Raw genomic sequence first — 25,810 nt, forward strand, 5'->3', positions numbered from 1 at the left:
TTCTGCCTACAAACTTCATGTTGTTATCAGATTAAAGTTTTAAAAATGTATAATTTCCCTGGCATTAGGAAACAACATAATTCAATTTTTACTCTTCAATTTTATAAGTAGGTCTGTTGAGCTCATTAAAGGCTAATGAAATAAATGGGGTTTTGGTTTTTGTGTGTTTTTTGCTGTTGTTTCTTTGTACTTTTGTGTTGTTTGTTTGTTTGTTTTGTTTTTACAACAGGTACTCCCCACTTTTTTCTCTAGTTGTACTTGTGATTTTCCATCTTTCTTTTGGGAAATCTACAGAGGGGAGAATATATTGTGATATAGAATAAAGAGGTTCTAAAGGGACTGGGAAGGGCATTGTCCCAAAAGAAGCCCAAAGAGTCACCCCTCACTAACAGGAAACCACTTTATGTCTGTGGCTCAGCCACATTTTGTTGGGACACATGTTTTTTAAATTAAAAGGACATCCATGAATCAAAAAGATTAGCTTAGTTGTAAACATTTAAAAAAGTATTTAGAAGAAGGAAAAAATGCCAGATGGTGTTAAGAACACCCTGTGCTCCAGGCTCACTGCTTTCCCTGAACCACCTTCATTCTTAATGACTGCTTTGACACCATCACCCGCTGATTATCTTCAAGCACCTCAGAAGAAAGGAAAATGTTTCAATTATATCAAGGGGCAGTCAATGACTACACCATGTTAAGAACATATAGGAATCCTCCCCAAACTCCACATATTATCTGCCCAGGAAGCGTTAAATGTCTATGTGGTTTCCTTGCAAAAATGTACACGATTTTCCAGACTGGGGAGTTAATAGAAGCTGATTTTTTTTTTTTTTTAAGATTTTATTTATTGTTTAACAGAGAGTGAGAGAGAGAAAGCATAAGGCAGGGGGCCCGGCAGTCAGAAGGAAAGGGAAAGGGAGAAGAGCAGACTCCCCGCCAAGCAAGGGCCTGATACGGGGCTCCATCCGCAGACCCTGGGATGACGACCTGAGCTGAAGGCAGATGCTTAACCGACTGAGCCACCAAAGTGCCCCTGATATCTATCTATATAGATATAGACAGGATAGGATAGATAGATTTTTTAATTTTTTTTTTTTTAAAGGAGATGAATTTCTCGCTGTTTAAACCAGAGAGGGTTATACTTCCTGTATGTAAGAAACTAAATAGTTGTGCTGGCTGGAAGTTAACTGACCTGTGAACCATCGCCGTGCCCATGCAGGCTGGTCCATGCCACTGCAGTTCTTTTCTTTCTTGACTGACTTCTGGATCAGATGAAGTGCTGGGTTCATTCTGAGTTACCAAGTTGTATCTTCCCTCAGGGTGCCTCTCTTTTGGGTATGTAAACAGGAACCTCTAGAGATATTAATCCCACTTTACTTCATCACATTACTTAATGTGAATTTGGTGTTTAACAAAAGCCTTTGGTAACTAAATAACGAGTACCCCTGCGCCTCTTCGAATGAGGGAAAGTGGTCTTAGGTGTCGCCCGCTTCCCCTCTCCCCTTCTCGGCCTTCGCCTCTTTGGAGGGGCCCCCTCTCTCTCCTGGGATAACCTGGCTGAGCCCAGATTATGCTGTGTGCTCACTGACAGCTCCTTTCGACTCCAGGCTTAATGCAGCTCCCTAATGCAGCCTCACGTGGGTCTGTAAATGACACGGTGCTGCACCAGGCTACTCCCAGCCCTTCCCAGACTGCTCACCCGTGTACGTCTCTAGCGGGGGCAAGTAACTCCAACCGTGCTCGTCCTCTCCCAAAACGGCGTTGGTTCTTTTCTTGAAATGAACCTTGGAGGAGGGAAGGGCCGGGATTTAAAAGGCAGGAATTCCTGTCATGTGCTACAGCGGAGCTGCCGTAGCAACAGCAGCAGCAGCACCAGCACCAGCAGCAGCAGCGAGTCATTGAGTGAGACTGCACCATTTTCTTCTCACCCTGCATAGAGGTGTGGTTGGAAGCGGCAGTAAACTGCACCCCCACCCCCAGCAGTTCCTCAGAGGTGGCCTCTTCCTGGCTCCAGTCGGAAGACACAGACTGTCTGGAGGAGTCCCCAAAGACTGTTCCAATTGGTGATGTGTGTCTAAGGAAGGCTTTTTCAACTAGTAGGATGCTTGCCGGCACTTGCGGCCACCCTACTGCTCAAGAGCTCCGAGTCTAGTGCTCCGCCTTCCCCGGGGACCGAGTGTGGGTGCACACCTATGCCTGTGTGTGTGCAGGTGGGCGCTGCTGGGGGGCTTGGCCTGGGACCTTGGCACGTTCTGGTGAATTATGGGTGCTGCAGAGGCTGGAGCAAGATTATGACCTAGCTCGGGGGCGGAGTGGATTATTTCGTGAGTGCTCTGGCTGCCAGCCATTGCCCTGTTGGGCAAAATCACATCTCCATCTAGCTCTAAAATCACCTGGCTTGCTGGGGAGTGGAAACCGAGCTGCGGTAACTGCTTCTGCTGATTTTCTCTGCAAAATGGCTCACGCTGCTGCTTCTATTAAAAAAGTTCGAGAGGCCGAACTGGATGAAAAGGAAAAAAACCTTGAGAGAGAGAGAAAAAAACAACGGAAAATCCCCAGGGAACGTATGGAACGGAAAAGAAAGGTATGAGGAGCATCCCTTTAACCCCTTCCCTCTGAGGCTCTGGGTAGAACCATCCAGCCTCAGAACTGGCAACTTCATCTTCCCTTCCCTCCATCATTCCCCTGCACCATTTCCAAGCTCAGTTTGCAGCCTATAGCTCATGTCCAAATTTGCTGCATTGGGAGGAGATGCCTGAGCAGGGCAAATTTCCTTCCCTTTAACCACGCAAAGCCTTCACGTCGTTTTTCTCAGTTATGGGTACTTGATCTCAGAGCCAGGTGCTTTATTTCTCCAAGTAACTCCGAGCACTTGTCATAGTAGAAGGAAGGGGCTGATTTATGGTTGGAAGGTTAAAGTATTTTCCCCTTTTGGTTCCTCATCTCTACTACTACATCTTCAGCACTGCGCCTTCTCACGGACTGTATATTCGATGTAGGTCTCTGATTAAGAATAAACCATAGGTTTTATTTCACTCATTTTTCTTTCCCCCTTCTGAAGGTTGACACTGTTCTGTGTGAAACTGCTCTAAGAATACTGGTGCAGTGAGCTGTGTCCCTGCATCTTTAAAATTTTAATTCGTTTATTTTCTGGTTTCCATCATTAATCTTATGATTCATAGCAATTAAGCGAAAAGACTAAGGTTAAATAATGGGAAGAAACGTTGTTTCTCTTTACATTAAACTCTGGACCTGTCACATTCTTTTAAAATGTTCTTTTCTTTAAAATAGAAATAATCATACAACCTGGTGGAACCGAAATAGTCCTTTGGCCAGTGGTCTGGTTCTAAAGGGAAAGATCTCTGTAAATGTCTTAATTAACGAAGTAGGTCACTGAATAATTTCAGGATGTAATAAATGGCATATTGCATTAGCAAAGCATAAAAATAGTGATTTGTACACAAGCTGTTGTTAAACATAACTCCAGGGTTGGGAATGCATTGCAGATCTAGATGCTTAATAATCCATATGCTCAATGCCTTTTTGCCCCCCTTCCTCAGTAATAGGAAGTTATGTTTACCTTTCCATTTTGGGGGATGTTATTTTTGCCACATTTTTGGAAAGACACTTGAGGACCCACATTGAACTGAGCCCTTACTACATAGGGATTTATCCCATTTCAGTTTTATTACTTATTTTATCGCTAGTTAGCATAAGTTACTATTATTAGGCAACATAATTAGATAAAATTGGCAGTATAGTTTCCCTTTTGGGGGAAAACTTTAATATTGCTTGTCTGACCTTTAGAAGGCCTTGCCTCAAGGATGCAGTCATTCTTTATTATAATATCAAAAGTATTATTGACCCTTTCTGTGGGAGTTGGCTTCCTTCTTGACAACTACTACAGTTCTGCTTCTAATCCTCCAAGTGAAACATTGCTATATGAAGCAATTTCCTGTGATTGTATCTTTTTTTCTTTTTCTTTTTCTTTCTTTCTTTCTTTTTTTTTAATCTTGTGTTCTCCCAAAAATAGTGTATTACTTCCCGGTCAGGAGTGTTTGTTCAGCCTTCAGTTGTGACCTAGTAACGTCATGTCGCTAGAGTACCATGCATACACCTAGGAAATTTCTCGGTCTCACTCTGGTTTGTTTCTGTTTCTGGTTCATTTTTCCCCTTTTCTATACTTTATTAAAATTGAAAGACTACCTCACTGAAATGAAGTAGTGCCAAGAGTTATTGATAATCTCAGTTGCTTGGATGCTGCTTTGCTTTAGCTTGAATCCAACATGGTGGGCAAGATCATTGGTTAATAATGTGGTCATAGGACAGGATTATCTGATCTTCACATCTAGATAATACCATTAAGCTAGAACCAAAGAAACTTGGAGGAATAATGGCATAGTTATCATTTGTTCCTGTTCTTGACCTCTTTCTCTTTTTTTAAAACATACCTACCCGCCCTCTTCCTTTTTCTACTGCAGATGCATGTGGTATTTTATGAGTATTTACACAGCACAACAAATGCTTGCTTAAAGAGTGGCTGAGATATTTAGCTGTATCAGATTAATTTTTTAGCTCCCCACCCATAACTACTTGAGCCAGTTCTAAATTCTGGTTTGAGAGAAGAAAAATTTACCTCACTGTTATGCTTTAAGGTTTGGAGAATAGTAGTTCGTAAAGAAATGAGAAAGGGATAGTTGCCTATATTAGTGGCACTCTGGAACAGCATCTCCAGAAAATGACCTAAAAATTATACTTTATTTGCTCTTGCCATTTTACAATTATAAAGAAATACATCAGTTGTAATGAGGATTAAAAGTATCAGTTACATATCTGTTTGTAAAAATTATTTTGCTAATAAACTTGTTTACTTACAAAATTCAGATGAGACTTGTCTCAGTGCAGACAAGAGCCAGTTATGGAGCTTGAAAAAAATATGTAAGCTGATTATGAAAAGATTTCTACTGACAGATGAATTATTAAGTATTAAATCAATTAGGCTGCTTCATATTTGTATATCATTTTAGGATTCTTTCTAAACTTGCTGTTGATTAAAAGAATCTTTGCATTATGATTTTGTACCCCATAAAACATTTTAAATAAATTTTAATTACTGTAAACTTGAAATACATTGCATGCTTTGCTATAAGCTCTCTACCACATTGTTGGTTGTGTGGTTTTTTAAAATGGCTACGTTTGTATAATAGGAGATCTAGTTTCAACTTCATTATAGGCAGAATTTATCTTAGAATAAAAATGTTCAGTCTTCAAGCTATAGTCTAGATAGTTAATATTTAAATATATTGTGTACCAAATGTGTTTTGTCATACTATGATAGAGCTAGAATATAACTTACCTTTAAGCAAAGGGACCAAGATTAAGATTAGTTGAAGCAAACTAAGTTTTTTGTTTTTTGTTTTTTGTTTTCGCTCAAAAGAGTACACTGACATTCTAGGTTTTTCTAGGAATAAGGATATTCCTATTCTAATTATTAGCTTATATTAAGTCATTTCTTTGTATGTCCACTGTCTTATTTTTACACTAGAATCTGAGAATTTTAAACTTGAGAATGATTCCCAAAGTCATGATTTCTCCCAGACTTATAAGACTGAGTTGTAGGGAGTGACTGTGAGTATAATATTCTTTCTAAAGTCATGAATACAGGACTGAGGAGTTGTTTGGGGCAACAGTCCTTCCAGCTGTCCTCCCTTGCTCCCTCTCTCTCACAGCTGGAAAAAATATATTCTCTCTACAATCACACATATATTTTTTTTAATTTGGAAAAACATTATTTCAGAGAATCTGCAAAAAAACAAAACAATTCCATCCTTGAAATAAAACATATACTTAAATAATATTTCTCATTTAAACTTATGATAACGAGCAATTTTCAAACAATTGGTATATTTTCTATGTCTCAGCATGGACAAACCATTTTCCAATTCATCACAGTGTCTACAGCACTCACTGGAATTGTATGTCATAGAAGGCAATTTGAATGACCAGTTCTCAGCATTGTAATGCTTAAGAAGTTCTTCCTTTTTATTTTAGTTTATACCGTTCAAAAAGCCAGAGTTCATGTTCCCCATAAAGTTGTAAGAGAATAATATTTATTTATTTATTTATTAAGGACTTTATTTATTTGACAGAGAAAGAGAGATCACAAGTAGGCAGAGAGGCAGGCAGAGAGAGAAAAAAGGAGGAAGCAGGCTGAGCAGAGAGCCTAATGTGGGGCTCCATCCCAGGACCGGACCATGACCTGAGCTGAAGGCAGAGGCTTTAACCCGCTGATCCACCCAGGTGCCCCGAGAATAGTATTTATTGATATCCAATGTGGCCCTGTCTCAGCACTTTACACACATTGTACTGCTTAATCCTAAAACAGGTCTATACATTAGGGATTATTCTTGCCATTTTACAAATAAGGAAACTGAGACTCAGGCTCATGGAACTTGCTTAATCATATGTAACTATTATGTGCCAGAGCTGGGATTTGAACTCAGGGTCCAAAGTACTTTGGGAAAAAGAAGTAATGATTTCTTGGTTTTGTATCTACACTGAATGTAGGATAAGTAAATCATTTAATCTGCCAGTGCTTCAATTTCTTCATCTTCAAAATGTCTTCCTACAACTGAAAGGAATTTAATTACTGTGAGGATAAGTTAAATGATCTGTTTGAGATGAAACTATAAATTTAAGTTTATGATTCTATCATGATTGCATCAAGATATTTCATGAGATTTCTTGGAAAATCAACTAATAAGAGTCAGCATTTGCTCCTTAGATACAGCACTTGATGTCAATGATAGACAATGGTATATTATCACTCTTTGTTACAATTTTATCAGAATCTTGAAATGTATTTTCACATTTTTTAAGCTGACACAGAAAGGTGATTTTGTAGGGGATTACACAGAAAGCAAACTTTTTTCCAAGTCCTTTTTATTGAATTTCATAGAAGATGTTCTGATCAGTTCTTTGCTTTTATTTTTTATGTCGATAATTTTTATCTTGAAGAGAACAAGTTTCACTGTTTTAGGATAACCTTTGGAAACCTGCTCCCCCACCTCCCACCCACCACTATATTCTCCTTGTCCACATAGTTATTAAGTTGATGACAACGAGAGTACTTGTTCAGTAGATACAATGCACTTATCACCAAGTTGTAGAGGTACATGAAGAGATGGAGACTTGTTAAAGTTACTAATTAGTGTACTTCAGTCAAATGGAAGAATGTTATTTGCAAGTGTGGAGAGGAATGTGTTCGAGAACTTTTGAATTGCATTATGAGTTGTAAATGAACGTTGAAGACAATGGGTGACTGTGCCATTTCCCTGGTGGTTTGTGGTGAACCCTGTTGTGTAGGAGGAAGATGTCTAGCCCAGTCATCTTTCCTGTCTTTGAGTCTTCTGCTAGGCACTCAGTAGCCTGATTCCAAATGGAAGGCCAACTCTGAGAGCAATGATACTTAGCCAAGAACCAAGTACACAAAGATTTCTGGGCACCAAACCAAATATAATATGATTAAAAATACAATGACAACATAATAATGTGGTCCTGTATAATGTATTACATGCTAGAACTATTCAAAAATGGCAAATCCCAATAACATTTTTTAAGGGGCAATAGGAAGAGGGAGAGAGAGAATCTTAAGCAGGTTCCATGCCTAACACAAAGCCCATTGCAGGGCTTCATCTCACAACCCTAAGATCATGACCTGAACTGAAATCAAGAGTCAGACGCTTCACGACTGAGCCACCCATGTGCATCCCCAATAACATTTTTTAGGACTTACGTCAAATTGTCTTGATTTCTTACAACCCCTTCATCAATATATCAGTACTAACAGAAACCACACTAACATAAGGTAGATTGGTGAGGTCTTGAGCTTTATCTGGACATTTGCTATTCTTATGTCCTAATGTCTACTCATAAATAAAAACAAAGCTTTTGCTGAATTTGATTTCCATTGAGTCTAAATAAATATACTCAGGTCTTTCTATTCACATCTAGAGGCTTTATGGAATCAGGATTTTTTTAAAAAGCACTTTCTTCTTCTTTAACACTGTTTCTTTTCCCATTCTTAGTTGCAATTCACAAAACCCTGTCTTGGCTAGAACAATTATCTTTACAGAAATGACCTGCACTCTTAATGGTATTCTTTGCCAGTACTGTAAGTCTGGGTTTTTATTAGTTTAATTATAAAGAACTTCTTTTAACCGTTGAGTGGTGACAACCAGCTTAGGGTGACAGCTTAGGGTGACTTTGTAGGATTGTGGCAAAAATAGACCCAGTTACAAGGCTTGAGATAAGTGTTTAAGAAGACTGTTACAAGGCACAATCTTAATGTAAAGAAGCTACTATAAGTGAGTTTAATTTATTTATGGAATCTAAAATCTTTAAACAGAACCCAATATAATTTTTCCCCTTTCTTGTTACATTAATCTGAGTTCATATAAATGATTTTATCTTAAAAAAAGTTCAAATTAATTCATTGGTGATCTTTATTATCTAACTTTTAATTTTATAAGTTACCTTATTCATCAGTAATGATATTTCCAGCACATTTTGACATCGTACAGAATACCGAAAACTTTTTATAGAGGTATTGAAGGAGTCAGTGAAAATACAGGGAAGTTAAGAATTCTGCTCACATATTTAATGATCTTTTTGTGTTTGTGTTTTCCATTATGTCACCCTTTCTCATTTGTATTTCTCAAAATAATTTCTTCCTCACAAAAAAAAAAAAACTTTTATTCTCAGTGACAGGGACACTGTACATTAAATTAGGAATAGTACAAAGAAGGCAATTCGCAAAATCTGAAGTTCTACATAAATTGCTAGTGGAATCATCAGCTATTTGAGTGTGACCCTTTTTCTCCAGAAATGACTCATGATTTTAAGTGTGTACAGTGTTATGGAAAATCTCATCAGAGTGCTCTAGCTTCATCCTAGTTATAATAATCAGAATCTTGGGGATAGACTAAGAGAGAAAGGAAATTGTAATCTATATATTTTTTTAAAGCTACCCAGGTGATTCCTACGAGAATTAGAATCCACTGGAATAAATATTTCTATCCCTCCCCTTCCCTGGGCCCTACTCTTAACTCTGTTCCATTTTTAAATTTGGAACAATAACAAATTTACCAGTATAACTGCCATTGAGAAAAATTTTCCCTTTGTTAATAGGAGGCACCCTGGCAACCTTTTTAAAGTCTAATGAGACTAATTGGTCTATATAATAACCAATTAATTCTGAACACAGGAAGAACCAAGTGTTTAAGAGACAAGCTGTAAAGCTTCATGATGTGTATGACCATCTCTGCTCGAAATGGAGTAAACTTCAGGAATGAGGCTTGTGTGTTTGAGTTAACTAAGGTCAAAGAAAATCAGAGTTAGGTCAGCTAGGTTTTTGAAGGAAGGCCACTAAAATGTGATTTAAAAGTTACTTCTTAAACAGATTTTGCTATTTTGAATAAACTCAAGCAAATGTCCTAGGGATTTAACTGGTAACTTAGCAGCCTTGGCATCCTCAAACCTTTAGAGATGTCAACACTTCTGGAACTCCTCATGTGCGTCAACAGCTACTTTTTGTTTCTTATACCTGACTTTGATAGATTTCCTGTATCATATCAAAAATCATATACATTGGCATGAATGTGGGGAAAGAAGAAGGAATGAGCAACTCATAGAGGAATTATCTCCTCTAATTCTTCATATATTTCTCTTTATATTTCTAATTCATCAACTTCTTACAGTGCCAGGTTTTTTGCTTATTTGTTTCTTATGTTTTTGTTTTTTGCATGAATATTTTACCAACTGCTTTCTCACTCTCTTCCCAGTTCACCATAGCTGCCACCAGGGCACCAAAGAGGGATTTCCCACCAGTTTGTGCAGAATTCTGGAATGGACTTTTTAGCATGTACTGTTGGAGTTACTGCTTCTGTTTCCCCTTTATCTTTCCCATTAGGGCCTCACTGCAATTCAACCTAGCCTTTTCTAGAGGAGTTCCCTTACTGTATATCATAACTATGCTGCTTATGTCATGGGGAACACCTCAGTAGAAGTATTGGTCTCAGGTTGGGATACCAGGATCGAGAGAGGGAGCCCCACATAGGCTTCTGCGCTCATCAGGGAGTCTGCTTCTCATCCTCGCCCTCTCCCTCTGCCCCTCCCCCTGCCTATGTGCATTGGCCTGCACATGTGCTCTCTCTCAAATAAATAAATAAATCTAAAACAAAAACAAAAACAAGGCAGAAGTGTAGACTGACAGTGACCTCTCTTTTTATGTGTCTGTATGGGAGTAATGATGATTTTCCCAAATGCCTATATTATATATCAGGGGAGTGATTTAAAGTCTAGGTTAAATTTTTTAAAAAATTATATTAACATTACAAACATGAATTCTGAGAATCTGCATTAGTTTTATTATGAATACAAAGATCAAACATTACTTTTGTGTTTGAAACCAAGTACAGCTGTCAACGCTTTCAAGACATTAAGCAAAATAAAAGATAGATTTAAGGTGTAAGGGTATAAAGAATAAGCAACATACCAGAAAGGTGTTTACTAACATAATAAGTGGTATTTATGCAGAATTACCAGATACTTCTAAAGCTCATAAAGATAAATTTAGGAGACCTGTGTTTAATTCTATCTAACTGTGATGTTAGGTAAACAATTGATCTGACCTTAGTTTTCCTGCTATAAAATGATAAGAACCTGAGATGTGTTAAATTCTTTCTCTTCTTGTATGACTACACCATTTTTAATTGTGTCTTTGCTGCTTTTCATTTTTACAAATGACTGAGGTATTCAGGGGGAATCTCCAAGTTTTTCTTTATTTAATAGGGATTTTTGTTGTTGTTGTTTTTGAGCTCAATCTATGTCCAAGACACAGTGCCTTCATCCAAGGGATTCTCAGACCACCTGGGGTAATAGGTACCTTCACAGGTAACAAGAATAAAATGTTAGTTGGGCCATTAAGTTGGATTGGATATTGTCTATTTTCTCTATGTATTTAAGTTTTCTTTAGTAGGCCTTGTGTTCATAAGTTCTTATCTGGCAGAAGAAATAATGGAAGGAGATAGTTCCTGTTGTGGTACTTGACATTTTCTGAAATTTGTTAAGACAGGATATGTATGAAATGAAGTAATCTTATGAAAGAGTGTGGTCATTTTTCTGTTGTATTTCAGATGCTGATTTGATTCACTTGGCGGAAAAAAAGTTTACTGTGGCTCCCTTATTTTCTGTGAATCCTCTGAATACTGATAAATACCATGACTTACAAATCCACAGAGCAATATTATCATGGTGTCTTTAATCATTTGACAAAGATATAATGGCAGTCATGATGGCTGCCGTTATGCTGCAGGGCGCTGTGTTGAACCAGAGCCCACTGTAAACACGTGAACCTCAGCAGTTCACACACCCATTCAACTGTACAGCTCAGTGAAAATAAGACACTGCCTGAGTTCTTCCAGGAGCAGAAGTACAAACTTCCTCCTTATTTATGGTTCCTGCCTCAAACTGGGCCAGAATGCTTAATTAAACCATGTCACATTCTGAAACAACTGAAACCCATAAAGTGTAAGTGGGACAGCTTACCTGGAAACAGTAACTCCCTTGAGAGTAGGGGTCACTTGGGAACTGAGAAGCTTTTGTTCAGGATGGTCACCTACAAAGCACGGGGCTTCGGTGTGGGTTCTGAGGGACAGGACTCCAAGACTGGGTGTGGGTGGTGGTGGGGGGGAAGACATCCGTGTAAGCACAAGTTGTCCTTACTGGGGAGAAGGCAGATGACAAAGGACCAAGTGACAGATGCCGACTCTGACTATAAACACTTTATCAAATTGTATAAGGGCCTTTTATATAACATAAACCACTCATACTCAGTTATTTAACACAAAAAGCAGTATTTCTGAACTTCTGGCTTTTCTGCTAGAGAATAGCACTGGAGAGATAGAAGAATTTGTAATAAAATAATATGAGAAATATTTTGCCATGAAGGAAGCTGGATAACTGAGATGCATTCCTCTTTCATCACTGAAATCGGCCTTCTCACGTGATCTTTCTGGGTTATGTATTCCATAGTGAGTCGTATAAGAGCTTTTGAAATGATTTAGTCACTCCAATGATCTATAAAATTCTATAAAATTTGATTAGTCAAGAAACTCAGATAATTATGCTTTCTAGTTTTGATTACATTTTCTACTTAGAGTCAACTAGAAGCGCTTTCAGATAGTACTTGTTTGGTTCTCTTCCTTCTTGTGCTGGATAAAAAAATTAACATGCTTCATTTTCCACCAATTATCTCCTCTATTTTCAATGCAAGTTTGATGTATGTAGCACCTGTAATATAATGCAGGATACTGCAGTCCCTTGGATCAAAGAATTATTACATGAATAACTAGTATGAGCTAAATTTTATGTTAAGAGTCATCAAGACTGTGGATGTTAAAGAATATTTTTTTCTCAAGCAATTTCTCTTCTACATAGGTATTTAAGGTTAATGTCAATGGGGACAATGTAGAGGACAGTACTAGATCAGGTGTTACAGCTTCTTATTTTTATAGAGGTTGCGAACTTCAAGCTGGGCCTTGGGAAGATAGTTAAGGTTGGCTTACCTGGAGAGAACATCTGAGTACACACATAGGAGTTGATGAACAGCCTGGCATGACATGACCACAGTGACAAGGGCTGGGTAGGAGTTGGTAGGTAGTTAGAAATAATGCTGACTTCACAAGAAGGAAGAGGTAATTAAACTCAATAAGGCAAAAAAGAAAAAAAAGAAAAGAAAAGAAAGAAACTATGGAAGTTCATATGATAATGTAAGATTATGGGGAGGAAGTGGACGTTATCCAGGATGCTGTGAAGTAATCCAGGAGAGAGGAACAGGGCAGGATTAGAAGAGTTGCACAGGAAAACTCAGTGGGGAGGGAAACAGGACAGATATTAGCACTCAACTGGGAATAGTGGGGAAAAAAAAGATAAATAAACATGATTTAAGATTACACATTTCAATGATATTTAAAAGATGGTGGTGTCATTGACAGAAACAAAAAAGAAGTTCAAATATAACTCAGGAGGAAAATAAAAATGCATTGCTTTCCATATGGTGAATTTGAAAAGATAGCAAGAAGATATCTGTCATACTTAAATACAAAAAAATTGTATATGTAAAAGGTCAAAAAATAAAAAATCTTTCTGGTTTGGTATAGGGAAAGAAGTGTGGAATGTCAAGTCAGAATATACTGTTCAGCTCTACCACATTCTGGTGATCTGACCCTCAAATTAGTTTTCTTTTTGGTCAATCTGGGTTAATAATAATTAACTCTAATAATTAACAAATGTATATCACAAAGTAGTTGTAAGGACTAAAAGGAAACCATGTTTCTGACATCACTATGCTTAATGCTATTATTCATTATTATATTACTAGGTTCCCCATTCTTTTATGTGGGAGAAGGAAAAAAAGGATCAGTATAAACTCATTGCTTTTAATATTTAATTTTAATTTAATTTAACTTTTAATTTATTTTTTAAATTTAAAATTTTTATTTTAAATTATTAGATTTAAATTATTTAATTTATATATACATATTCATATATATATGTATACATAAAAGGGAATTGTATATAGAAGTGTGCTGTGTCTATACATACATATGTTTCCTAGCTCTGTCCACTGGGAGGGTCTGACAGCAATGATGCCTCAGTAGTGATGAGCCATGTATCACCCAGATTTTTTCTAAATACCATTTTCCAATGGAAGGAACCAAAATCTTCCCGGGGAAATGGCCAATTCAAGAAAAGAAATGCTCAGAAAATGACAGGGCATGCCCACCTGAAGGAGCTCCCAATGACCTGCTGTAGAGAAGTTTGTGCAACAAAATAATAATGAAAATAAGGCATTATAACTGATAGAATAAAATAAATACCTATGAATTCTTTCTAACAGGATAAGAAGTTGAATAAATGAACAGATAAGTAGGGAGAAGGAAGTGTTTTCTTCTAGTAGAATTTCACTTAACAAATCTGGGGGAAATCATGTAAATTATAACTAATACAAAGCTCAGCAATCTAGTCTATTTGATAGTTCAAACTATCAAGTGTTCTATTAGTGAATTGTTTTTAACTACAGAATTCAGTGAAATTTAGCTGATTGTGTCCAAGTCATCACAGAAGGAAAAATTTAAGAGACATAATCAACTTGTATAGTTTAAAATAGCTTTTGCTCTCTCTTGAACTCCCAGACACATTCAGAAAAAGAGATTGTTATATTTTTAATAGAGACAGTGAAATTATAAATGCAAAACAGGATTGTGTTGGGTTTTTAAAACATGTATTTCTGCAGGGTTTTGCATGATCTGCTGTTTTAGGAAATGGTACATGTAAAGAACTTCTGTATAGTATGTTGAATGGTATAACCAAAATTATCAGAACAGTGTTTTGTTCGTGATAGTTTTTTTCCCCAAATATCTGAAGTTGGCCTTTATAAATCCCATGTCTGCACCCTTGATGTAGATGATGTTGACACTGATGCAGGGCCTTCCTTATTTTTCATTTCATTCCTGAATTCTTTTTGAGTAAAATGATCATTTGAAAGATCTTTTCTTTTGGTGGAAGTGTGTTTATTTGCTGGTGATATTAAATATGTAATATATCAAATTACATTGACAACTAACATTTGTTTAGCATTTTTCATCTTCCTACTGGTATGGAAGATTTCATTCTACTTAGCATGACTTACTTGGATAGTTGTCTTACTTCTTTGCTTCTTTTTTGTAACTAAGACACACCAGAAATCTTTACGGGAACCTGTGTAATATGCTGCTTCTGATTGCAGTGGGCATAACATATGACCGAGTTATCCTTTTCACTTTGGCCAATGAGAACTAACTTTCTCTTTTATTTACCATACTTGATTCTCTAATAATCTTCATGAGCAGGCAGCTGCTCTCCGTCTACAGATAATATTCTCACAACTAATGAATCACTCCCTGGTCTCTCCAAAAAGGGCCCTTCATTTCTCATTTTAATTAACTTTGCTACTGGATGACCAAATTCAATAAAATTTTTCCTTCTGTTTTCTCTGCCTTTAGTAATTCACTTGCCTTTCTTAATCTAGCATGGTAAAATATTTAGATATGTAATGTTGGTTCCCTCCTGACATAAGTTCTTAGTTATAATCAAGTGCATAATGATATTGTAAATTGAGCATGTATTTTAAGGGCCATAGAGTACTTGACTACTGATCGGAGACCACATAAGTACTCCTGTTAACATCACACACGTGTTCTCTTTGTAAATGAGAATCTTTGTATGATAACTTTGTATGTATATCTTTGTATGATATCGTGATACCTAAATATGTTTACCTAGGGGAACTTTAGGTTCTTTTTCTAAGCCCATGCCCTTTGCTGTTGTAATAAACAAGATGAGAACAATATCCTGCCTAGAACAGCCTAACGCCCTGGTGTTACAGTATTTTACCAGCTTGCTGAGCCAATAATGATTACTGATTTTCTTCCTGTATCATGTCACATTGCCTTAGACACAGTAAATGCCCAACTGATTCTAAACATTAAATTACTCTTTTTGTGACCTAAACTCAACTTTGTCATAGGTTAGTCTTATGAATCAAACCTAGACAGAGAAGCTTATGTGGGTATGTAACAAACCCTTGTTACAGAATGACACATAACCAGAGCTCTTAACGTTTTGTGATCAACTCTTCTCAAGTGCATATATTAACAAGGAAATTCAAGACATTACAAAAGAGGGGACAAAAGAATTTTCTGGAGAAATATCTTTTATATCTTTCTTTGTACCAGTGATATTTAAATGTTAGTTCACTGTGTCTGCATCTAAAAGTCATACTAATGTTTAAGAACTACAAAAACCCTTTAATTAATAGTTTTGTAAACTATTAATTTAACTATTTGCAATACAAGTTTTCTCACCTTTGTAGGACTTGAAACATGAGTCTGGAGTACATGAAGTCCATTGCATCAGGCCGGCAACATCCTCTGCTAACTCCTATTTGCACTGTTTCTCCCCCAAGCCTTGATTCTTGTTTACACTCAGTACATATTAATGACAAGTTCCGCTGCCCTAAAGCAGGGTTAAACTCCCTTGTTTAACTTTCCTTGTTCTCTTCCTGCTCTGTTTTTGATGACTGTCACTCAAGCTCCTGTGATGAGGAGTCTGCGTACTAGTGACTCGGGTATACAGGTTATCCAGATGTAGGTTACATCTGACTGGCTGACATCTAGCTTCCATTTCTTCTAAGATGGATCAGTGCTCCATTGATCTGTAAAAAGGTTTGAAGGGTCCCTCCTCTGATATGTGTAGGTTTCCTCCATTTGAAAGCTGCTAAAAGGCATGTCCATGGTTGTAATGCAAAAGGAGCAAAAAGCAAGGCCTTAAAGTGTGATGCTCATTTAGACTTTAAAGACCAGTCACGTGATTGTGTCATGTCAGAGTATTTTACAGATTTTCAAGTGGAGAGAAACCTGTAGAACAGAACACCAAAGACACACTTCTGTTCCAACAAGCAGCATATTGTAACCAAGTTTAAAACCTAACATTCCTGCACACCAAAGCACAGTAGAGTTAAAAGGGATCTTTGTGATTCCACATATGCTAAAGAAGCAGTGTTTCTCTGTGTGAAACCACATGGATTTTCCTGGATGACTCAGGGATAAAAACACATCCGGGCAAGATATGACAGTGAAATGTATAGACAAAAGCTTTAAGGGTTCAAAGGCTTTTTCTTTTTTTTCCTTCTCTTTCCTCTTTGAGCTCAATTATCATTTCATGCCATGGAGTAAATAGGTCAAGAATTTGACCTAACAGAGTAGTAAAGTTGACTAGGAAAATGCCTCTACCATATAAAAGAAAGAAGAAAGAAATAGAATACTATTCTGAGATGTCACAACTATCAGACCAGAAATTCTAATACAACTTCCTTAGAGGGTTGTTTGTTGTTATTGTTGTTTTTCTAATGAGCTCATTTCAAAGTAGGTTCTTATTTGAGAAAACCCATGTTTGCAGTTCTGTTCTTAAGGTGATGTGTATGTATATATGCATCATGCATATATATACATATATATCTGTATTTCTCAAATTTTATTTTTATTATGTGTTTTAATATCTCTCTCTTTACTTTTTATCTTCTGAATTTCCAATGTATTGAAATTACAGTGTTGCTGTTTTCCTATAGTATGTACTTCAGGGAATGATTGTTTTAATAAGATTTGACAAAGGGATGGGTCCTTTTCCTAAGTATATGAAATTGAAAACAAATTTTGTAAGTTAAAAAGTATTGAAATTTAAAGTATATTGGATCCTTCCACAGAGCACCATTGTACTTTGCAGCTATAACCTGAGGTTTGGTGGTACATTTTCCACCAGACACAGCCCATGAGGGCATTTGGGATCTGGCTTTAGAACAGATGTAGCTGCAGACACTGGACCCCACAGAGTACGCCAGGCATAGGATCACATACCACTGAGATACACAGAAATATTTCCAACCTCTCAAGAAACAAAGCAAAGAGGGTAGGGGGAGCCTCAGAAGAGTTGTAATATGGTTTACATGGGGACGAGGTCTCTACTAATGAGATTATAGGAAGACAGGATGGTTAGAATTATCAAGTGCTCAAACCGTCTGTACTACCTGTATCTCTGACAATCAAAATATTATCAAAGGAGATGTCTAAGTCCTAGATCTTCAACAGGAATCTGTTGTAAGAGTGGGGGACAGATGAAGTAGGTCTTGCAGACCCAAAATTCAAATGGCTAATGTGAAGTTAGTTTATCAAACAGCAGATGGAAGTAGTTCTAGAATTTCCTGAAAGTTGGTTTTTTCACTGGACCACAGAGAAAACCCAAGGTCAGAAATACATAGGGAACTAAGAAAGGAAGACTAATGCGTGTACCGTTGGCTACAGACACAAAAAGGTCGTTAGCACATAAAGGTCTTTAAATGTCATTTCCCCTCTGCTGAACAATGAGGTCAGGGGGTCTGTAGGATGCCTTTAGAACACAGAAGATCCATCTCTTCTCATCTTAATGTGGGATAATAATAAACCGAGATATATTGGGTTATAAAACAAAGCAGCAAAAATTGAATATTACCAAAATAGAAATAAAATATTTTAGTAAAACTGACATTTTAAAATGTCAGTGGTTAAGGGAAGCTACGTTTACTCTTATTGATGATTCTTTTTTTAGGAAGAATTTAGCACAAAGTCAAATTGTCATGACATCCTTCTTGATCAAATACAATGTGACCTATGTGTTTAATAAAATTTGATAAAATTTGAATGTAACTTTGCCATATAGTCTAATGAGTTATCAAAATGTGAAGTCATAAGTGAATGATATTTCCATAGGGATTTAGACCCTAGAAATTTTCATTTTAAACAGTGGAATGTCATTAAAAAAAGAAGGCAAGACTGAATTTTTATGGTGCTCTCTTCTTCAAGATGCGCCTTTACTGCAGTTAACATGTATCTGAATTACTGTTGTCTACTAGTGGCAACGAGTGAGAGTTCTGCCTGAACACTTGGTTGTTTATCATGAAGAAAAGCAGGAAATGCACGTTTTTTCTATGACTGCTTGCTATAGGCTGTTAACTGTCAGGTATTTTTGTGTTTATGAATTTGCTGTATTATTGGTAGTTGTCTACCAAAGGTTAGTGTTTGCGTTGAAAGTAAAACATGTTAGAAGTAAAGGAATATATGAAGAAATTAAGAAAAACAGTGGAGAGAAGGAGAAAGAATTGAGCATGATAGATAAAAAGCAATGTCGGAGAAGGTCATGGTCAAAAGGAAGTGAGGTCTGTGAAGAGGGTTAAATGTGACGATAAGGGCAGAGATCTATGGGGGGCCCATCATCATCAATAAAAATGGCAACCAATCATGAAAGAACACAGAGCAGCTCTACAGATGGAAAGAATGGAATGAAAAGAGGTTTCCACCGTACATAATACCTTAGAGGCCACAGAGTAACATTAATACTTTAGAGGCCAAGCCAACAGTAACAGTGTGTGTGTGTTTGTGTGTGTGTCTGTATGTGTGTGCGTAGACAGTCATTGTAAGAGAATCTATTTGTACCTCTAGAGAACAACTGGGACAGTTCTCTGGCTTTAGCAGTGATTACTCTGTGTAGGTTTTAGACATGACTGACATGTCGGCAATATCCACTATTGTGATCAATAGTCTTATCCTAACTTAATAAACTATCTTTTGGTTTATGGCCACTGTAGCTCTTGCGGCCATTTGCAATAATGTGATTATGAGTAAGTTTGGTGCCTAGTCCCCTTCATGACAAAATCAAACATCTGAAAACATAATCTAACGAGAGCTGACAGAATAGTAATATGAACAAACAAAGGAGCATTTACTGGTAATTGAATAGATTGCTGCAGATTGCCATTTCAGAGATTTATTGAAGAATTTATGTTTACATCAGAAATACTGCCCATTTGCCTCTTTTTATTTAAATGACGTGTTCTGGCCTGGCATCGAGCACTGAATAAATATTTATGGGATGAATGAAACAAATGTTTGTGAAAAACAATCATTTTGAATGTGTCAAGAAAGATTTTTTATCATTTGTCCAGTAATCAATTATGAGTGTCTGCTGTATTAGAGGCACTGTCAGAAGTACTAGGAACAAACAGACAAATAAAATATAATGTCTGTCCACCATGAGCTCATAGTCTAGTGAAGAAGACAAGCATGCACAAAGATGATTACAGTTCAGAGTAGCAATCACTGTGATCACTCCATGTTTACAACTGACTCTTCATTTTGTTGATCAGGAAGGGTTCCAAGAGAAGTCTTGTAAATATAGAGGGAAGGACGGAGGTGATTCAGAGGAAGGATTAGTTGTTTATAAAAGTCCAGAAGAAAATATAAAAGAAAAGGCAAAGATGAGATGGGGGAGGAGGACCAGGTCATATAGGACTCGGTATAGCACATAGAAGGTTTTGCCTTTTATCATGGAGAATATGGGAGGTGTCCTGAATAGATGTGAGCTTTGGGAAACTCACTCTGGTTATTGTGTGGGGGAATGGATTGGAATAGAGTGAGGCTAGAAGCAGGAAACTATTTAGGAGACAGTTAACGTAATTTAGCCAGGAAATGATGAGCTCCTGACCTAAAATGGTGGCTAACAGATGGAAAAAAAAGCAGAGTCTTTAGGCCTAGATATATAGGAAAGGGAATGTCAAGAACATCAGTATTTCCAGCTTGAGCAGCAAAGAATATAGGGGTGCTAGTGGGTTGAGCCAGACAAGGCAGGGCCCGGAGCAAGTTTGAGGAGAACACATTGGTGTGGGAGAGAGATTCTTCATTGACCTAGGAAAGCCCTGAGAATATTTAAATACTAGCTCTTAAGAACTGGAAAAATGAAAAACGTATTTATTGAAAATATTTTTAATAACTATTCTTAAGGAAAAAGCCCTTCTTAAGTTTTAGAGATAGATCTGCATTTTCTTATCATATTTATAATCTTTCCTTCCCTCCTCCCTTCTTCCTTCTTTATTTCTTTCTTATCTTCCTGTAGAGAAGATAAATCATATGCTGACCTCATAGCATGATTTATAAACATATGATTCTAAAGATTTAACATATACAAACATCAGCCTAAGATTCTATTTATTGTAGCTCATTATTACACAGATTGGAATACTAAAGTTAAAAGTGGCAGCTGGCAGAGCTCAGCCAGGAATTCATTCCTTACAACATATGGCCAATAACATTGTAGTTCAGAGGACATAAGACCACAATGACACAGTTTTAGAAGAATTGAGTTAATGATATTGATTTTATAATATTTTTATTTTTGTATTCACAGGGTTTTTGATTGCCTGTAAAATTATTCTGCCTTCCAAAAAAAGTGGGACATAATTTAAAAACTTTACCAAAAAATTTCCCATTATTCAGGGGAACAAATGATATACAATCAGGATACTTATTCTAGCATGAATAATAGGTAAAGGATTATAAACAATTATTTATACTTTAAGATGTATAGAATAAATTTGCTTTAGAGAAATCTTGAAATAGAACCCAAATAAAATGTCAGTTGAACAGTGAAATTCAGATTATTTTTGGTGCTCTAAGTTTTCTCAGCCTTTGAAACAAATTGAATTTAGTCTATCATTCTGTAATTATAGTTAATTTAGTTCTTGATTAAATGCACACTCAACATGTAGTTTTTTTTTTCCAAACCCTAATAGTACCATATTTTATAATCACAGAAACTTCTTGGTTTAATGTTTTACTGTTGTACAAGGAAATCAGTTACCATCCTCATAAGTCAGGTTTAATTGGTAATTTTGACAAATGCTTATATCTGCTCCGGTTTGAACTAGTATTAGAAATTTAGTTTGAAATTGAATTTGCTCTTAATTGATAAAAGCCTGCCTATAGCCTGACAGTGTATTTAATTTTATTAATTTTTAAAAAAGATTTTATTTATTTCTTTGAGAGAAAGAGAGTGCAGTATGCGCTGTGTGTGTTGGGGGTGGGGCATGGGGCAGACGGGGAGGGAGCCGAAGAGGAAGGGAGAGGGAAAGAGCATCAAGCAGACCCCACACCGAGCCTGGAGCCTGACATGGGGCTGGATCTCACGACTCTGGGATCATGACCTGAGCCAAAACCAAGAGCTGCCGCTTAAAACTGAGGCACCCAGGTGCCCCAGCCTAGCAGTGTATTTTATTTTATTTTATTTTTTTAAAGATTTTATTTATTTATTTGACAGTCAGAGATCACAAGTAGGCAGAGAGGCAGACAGAGAGAGAGGGGGAAGCAGACACCCTGCCAAGCAGAGAGCCTGATGTGGGGCTGGATCCCAGGACCCTGAGATCATGACCTGAGCCGAAGGCAGCGGCTTAACCCACTGAGCCACCCAGGCGCCCCATAGCAGTGTATTTCAAATGTTTGTGTTTCCTGTTGCATTTCAAGTGGGGCATATACGTGTGTGTGTGTGTATTGTGTGTGCATGTGTACATGTGCATTTATTTTGTTGGGAAGTTATTATTATAAAATACTCTGAGACCAATAGATTAAAATATTTGAGTATATGATTCCATTGAACTGGGCTCTGTTTTAAATTGAAGATCTTTTTTCAGTAATGACAAATGTATCAAAACATTTAAGCCTTCATGTTGTATTTAATAACCCAAAAAGTTTTTGAAAAGTCACTGTTTTTCAGAACCTCTCGGGTAAATGTACAAAAGGTGACTATCAATATATGGAACTTAATGCCTGGGAACCATCAAAGGGAAACTGTCCATATACAAAGTGAACTGAGACTTGAGAAGTATGGAAAGGATAAATGAATTTTTATTTGCTGATCTCAGTCATGGATAATTTATTTGAACATAGCGGTGGAGTTTCCTATATACTTAAGACATTATTTGGAGAAGTTGATTATAAATTCTCATGAGGACCACACTCCTATTTATCTTGTCCTAATGATCAAGCATTGTGTCTAACTAACAGGGCATGTGAGAGACCATTTTGATAGATCGGTCTAGACCACTGTGGAATGCATCATGTAGAGCATAACTGGTCAGCTTGTTGTGAAGAGTTAGGTCCTCTCAGCACGTTGTTCCTTTGGGCGCTAGACTTTACCCCGTGAAGTGATCACCAGTTGTGCTATGCACTGTTCATTCATCTTAAAATCCCCTTAACAGAATCCTTTCCAGATTACCCCTATCCACTCTCCCTCCATTCCAGATGGAAACTTCCAGGAAATGATGGTAAACTAAAATACTGACTTACGTTTCAGAAAGTAACTGTTAAAGTCAGATTGCAGTGGAGACCCTGCCCTGCTTTTTTATTTTCATCCTTCACTTTTTCTACAAGTAAGCCTTTTGGGGAGCCCCTGCTATAGTAGTTAACCATTTTCTGAGTGGTATGTGGATATGCATTTTTTTTTTTCCAGAAAAAGTAGGAGCACACAATGGCTAAATTGTTTTCTTCATGTTGTGTTTCAAAATGCAGTCCAATATGACTGAACTGAACAAGTCACATGGCCCTCTAGGCTTGCTCTGCACACCCTCAACGTCTTGCCTCATAGTGTCTTTAATGTCAGTCAAGGGCATTTATGGAGTGCCTGCTTTATGCCGGGCATTGTGTGGAGTAACTTTTAGAAAACTTCTCACTGTTTATTAAAGAATGTCCTTCTTTATACACTAGGAGTCAAGAGGCAGCAGCCTGGAATGAAAATAATAGCTAGGAGGAATGTAAAATTAAATTGGTTAATTGATGTTTGTGGGCACATAAATAGCTTGGCGATAATTCATTTTGATTAATTTGTGGACAGCATACACAGTCAAACTTGTTTATACTGACCTCAATTAGAAAAGTGATGCCACGTGTTAACATAGAGAATCTGTGGTAGATCTATAAATTATGCAACGGGTTTCCTGATTGATCAGTTATATAACAGATCCAATGGGTAAAAATCATTACATGTTTAACTTTTAGCTAAAGAAATGTTATTGAATGTGTCCAAACACAGGAGAAAATAATGTGCTGTCTCTGTTGCTGCACAGAATGTTCCAGTTTTTTTTTCCACAGGTCAGTGATTCCCAAAGTGAGAAGAATTTGTCCCTGGTTTCCCGTGAATGGGCTTGGAGAATTCTGCACACAATAGTAGTAGTGAAATGTTAGTTTAATCAGATAAATATATTTGACCAAAACAATCAGTTTTGAATTATGGCTAGCGTGGTTTGAAAAAAAGAAAAAGAAAAAGCTGGTAGTGGGCGAGTGTGAGGGGAGGTGGGTTATAATCTAAACAGTTTTCTAAGTTCAGCAAAGGCCACACGTATCTTACATGTTAATGGTCTGCCAAATACGAAGTGGTAACACTATCATATTAGGACAGTTGATGCTGTAGTGATAGTTTAGATTAAGAGAGTGGACTTGGCTTTTTTCATTTGTGTGATATATATCCTTGAATAACCCTTACAACTTGCAAGAGAGAAAAAAAAATTAAATTCCATAGTTCTGAGTGAAACATTCTTTTGGATTTGCCTCTTTAGAGACTCCAGGCAAAATATGTTCTTCAATGTTTTTTTTAAAGATTTACTTATTTATTTGACAGATTGAGAGAGCATAAGCAGAGGGAACAGCAGAGGGAGAGGGAGAAGCAGGCCCCCCACTGAGCAGGGAGCCCAACTCAGGGCTCAATCCCAGGACGCTGGGATCATGACCTGAGCCTGAAAGCAGACGCCTAACTGAATGTTCTTCAATATTTTTAATATGACAGCACTTGCCCTTTAAGGACAAGTAAATTGAAATCTATGAGGGAGACTAAAATCTCTTCTATTTTATGCAGTTGATTTGCAAAAAACTTGTCCTACAAAATCCTATAAAGCTGTCCTATAACATCAGGTTCGGAGAATGAGATCACCTCCAGATGTAAGTTGTTTTATAGTTGTGAGATGCAGAAAACTGGCAGGGTGAGCTTTCCAAAATGTTTCTAGTTTTCCAGTAGGGCTAATATTCAGGAAAGGTGAAGCAGGAGCTTAAGGGTCCTCACCTTGAAAAAGAGCTTCTAAACACTGACAGAGTTTGCCATATTTCACACAATGGTCCTTTCATCTCCCCTTGTGTGTGTCCCATGGAAATGTCATTGCATGCAGTCAGCTCAGAGAACCAGGGACCCGTGATGCAAGATATTGAGTTGTTCTTTTTCTTTTTCTTTTTTTTTGTTTTCTCATGCTAGCTAACCAAATAGGTGGTCAGCTTCAACTACCATCTGTTAAGTACATGTTCAAATGTAAACAAGTGCTTTTGCGTGGAAGTAAAGAACTTCAGAGCTGGAAGGGACCTAGCAGTCATCTAGTCTGACCTCCCTCTTTTCAAAAAAAGAAAACTAAAGCCCAGATTTGATAAAGGTTACACAAATCCATGCAGGTAAATGAGTGGTAGAACCCAAATCGGCGATTAGTTTTTCCTAGCGCAGAGGTCTTTTCATTCCTCTGTAGTAGCTGTGAAATTTAGACTCTTTAGGTTAAAGTAGAGAACTGATGCAGTTAGTTCTTCTCTAAGGTGTTAGTTTTCTGTTGATTTCATAATCTTTGCTTCTTATTTAAAAGGTGAAATTTAAAACTGCAGTGAATGGTTTTTAGCTTTGCTGTGTAGGGACTTCAGCAGCTACTTTCAGAAGATTACAGATGAGAGGCTGGCCTTTGTTCTCAGTTCTTAATCGCTTTTCTCTTTTGATGGATTTGAACCACAGCAATACTGATGAAATAATAACAGTAAGAGTGCCTGGAAATTTAAGAAGGATATTGCAAATATGTCACATCGTGAGGGGTTTGAATTTCACATTCTAAATCATGCACCAAAGTCAAGTATCCTGCTCGAAGTGTGGCCAAACATGCAAATATTTGCTTTCTGAGTAATTTGCCCTAATGACTTTGAAGCATTTTTGAGAAACAGTGGTGACATTGTTCTGCCCTGGCAGAAAGCGTATCCCTTGTCAAATGTCCACAGAGATCCTAAAAGTCTACGGGGCCATGATTAAGTCACGAGTACTGCACAGTATTTGCTAACCTTACCATCTAGTTGGCAAAATGTTAGGTATATAGGTTGTCACAAGCTTTCGTGACAAGTCTGTCTGGCAGCTGCTTTTAGTTAACCACTAGGAAATAGAACTAGCAATATTTGTTTAAAGATTTATTTATTTATTTATTTGAGGGAGAGAATGCACACACAAGTAGGGGTTAGAGCAGAGGGAGAGAATCTTCAGGCAGATTCCCCACGGACCACAGAGC

At 37.2% G+C, this 25,810-nt stretch overlaps 1 protein-coding gene across 20 annotated transcripts in view; it reads left to right on the forward strand.

Moving 5' to 3' along the window:
* Window positions 1–25,810, forward strand: part of ANK2 (ankyrin 2) — a 664,974-nt gene that overhangs the window by 401,968 nt on the left and 237,196 nt on the right. For 3 of the 20 annotated variants that reach the window (XM_032333222.1, XM_032333215.1, XM_032333214.1), the window contains exon 1: window positions 2,016–2,584. The exons of 14 other annotated variants lie outside the window; for them this stretch is intronic. In XM_032333222.1, coding sequence (XP_032189113.1) covers window positions 2,456–2,584 — 129 coding nt within the window. In that variant the 5' untranslated portion in view covers window positions 2,016–2,455. Of the gene's footprint in view, window positions 1–1,716; window positions 2,585–25,810 lie in introns of those variants that run through there. 3 more of the 20 variants (XM_032333183.1, XM_032333205.1, XM_032333211.1) reach the window with 3 other exon arrangements.

Source organism: Mustela erminea, chromosome 2, assembly GCF_009829155.1.
Source record: "Mustela erminea isolate mMusErm1 chromosome 2, mMusErm1.Pri, whole genome shotgun sequence".
Taxonomy (NCBI): domain Eukaryota; kingdom Metazoa; phylum Chordata; class Mammalia; order Carnivora; family Mustelidae; genus Mustela; species Mustela erminea.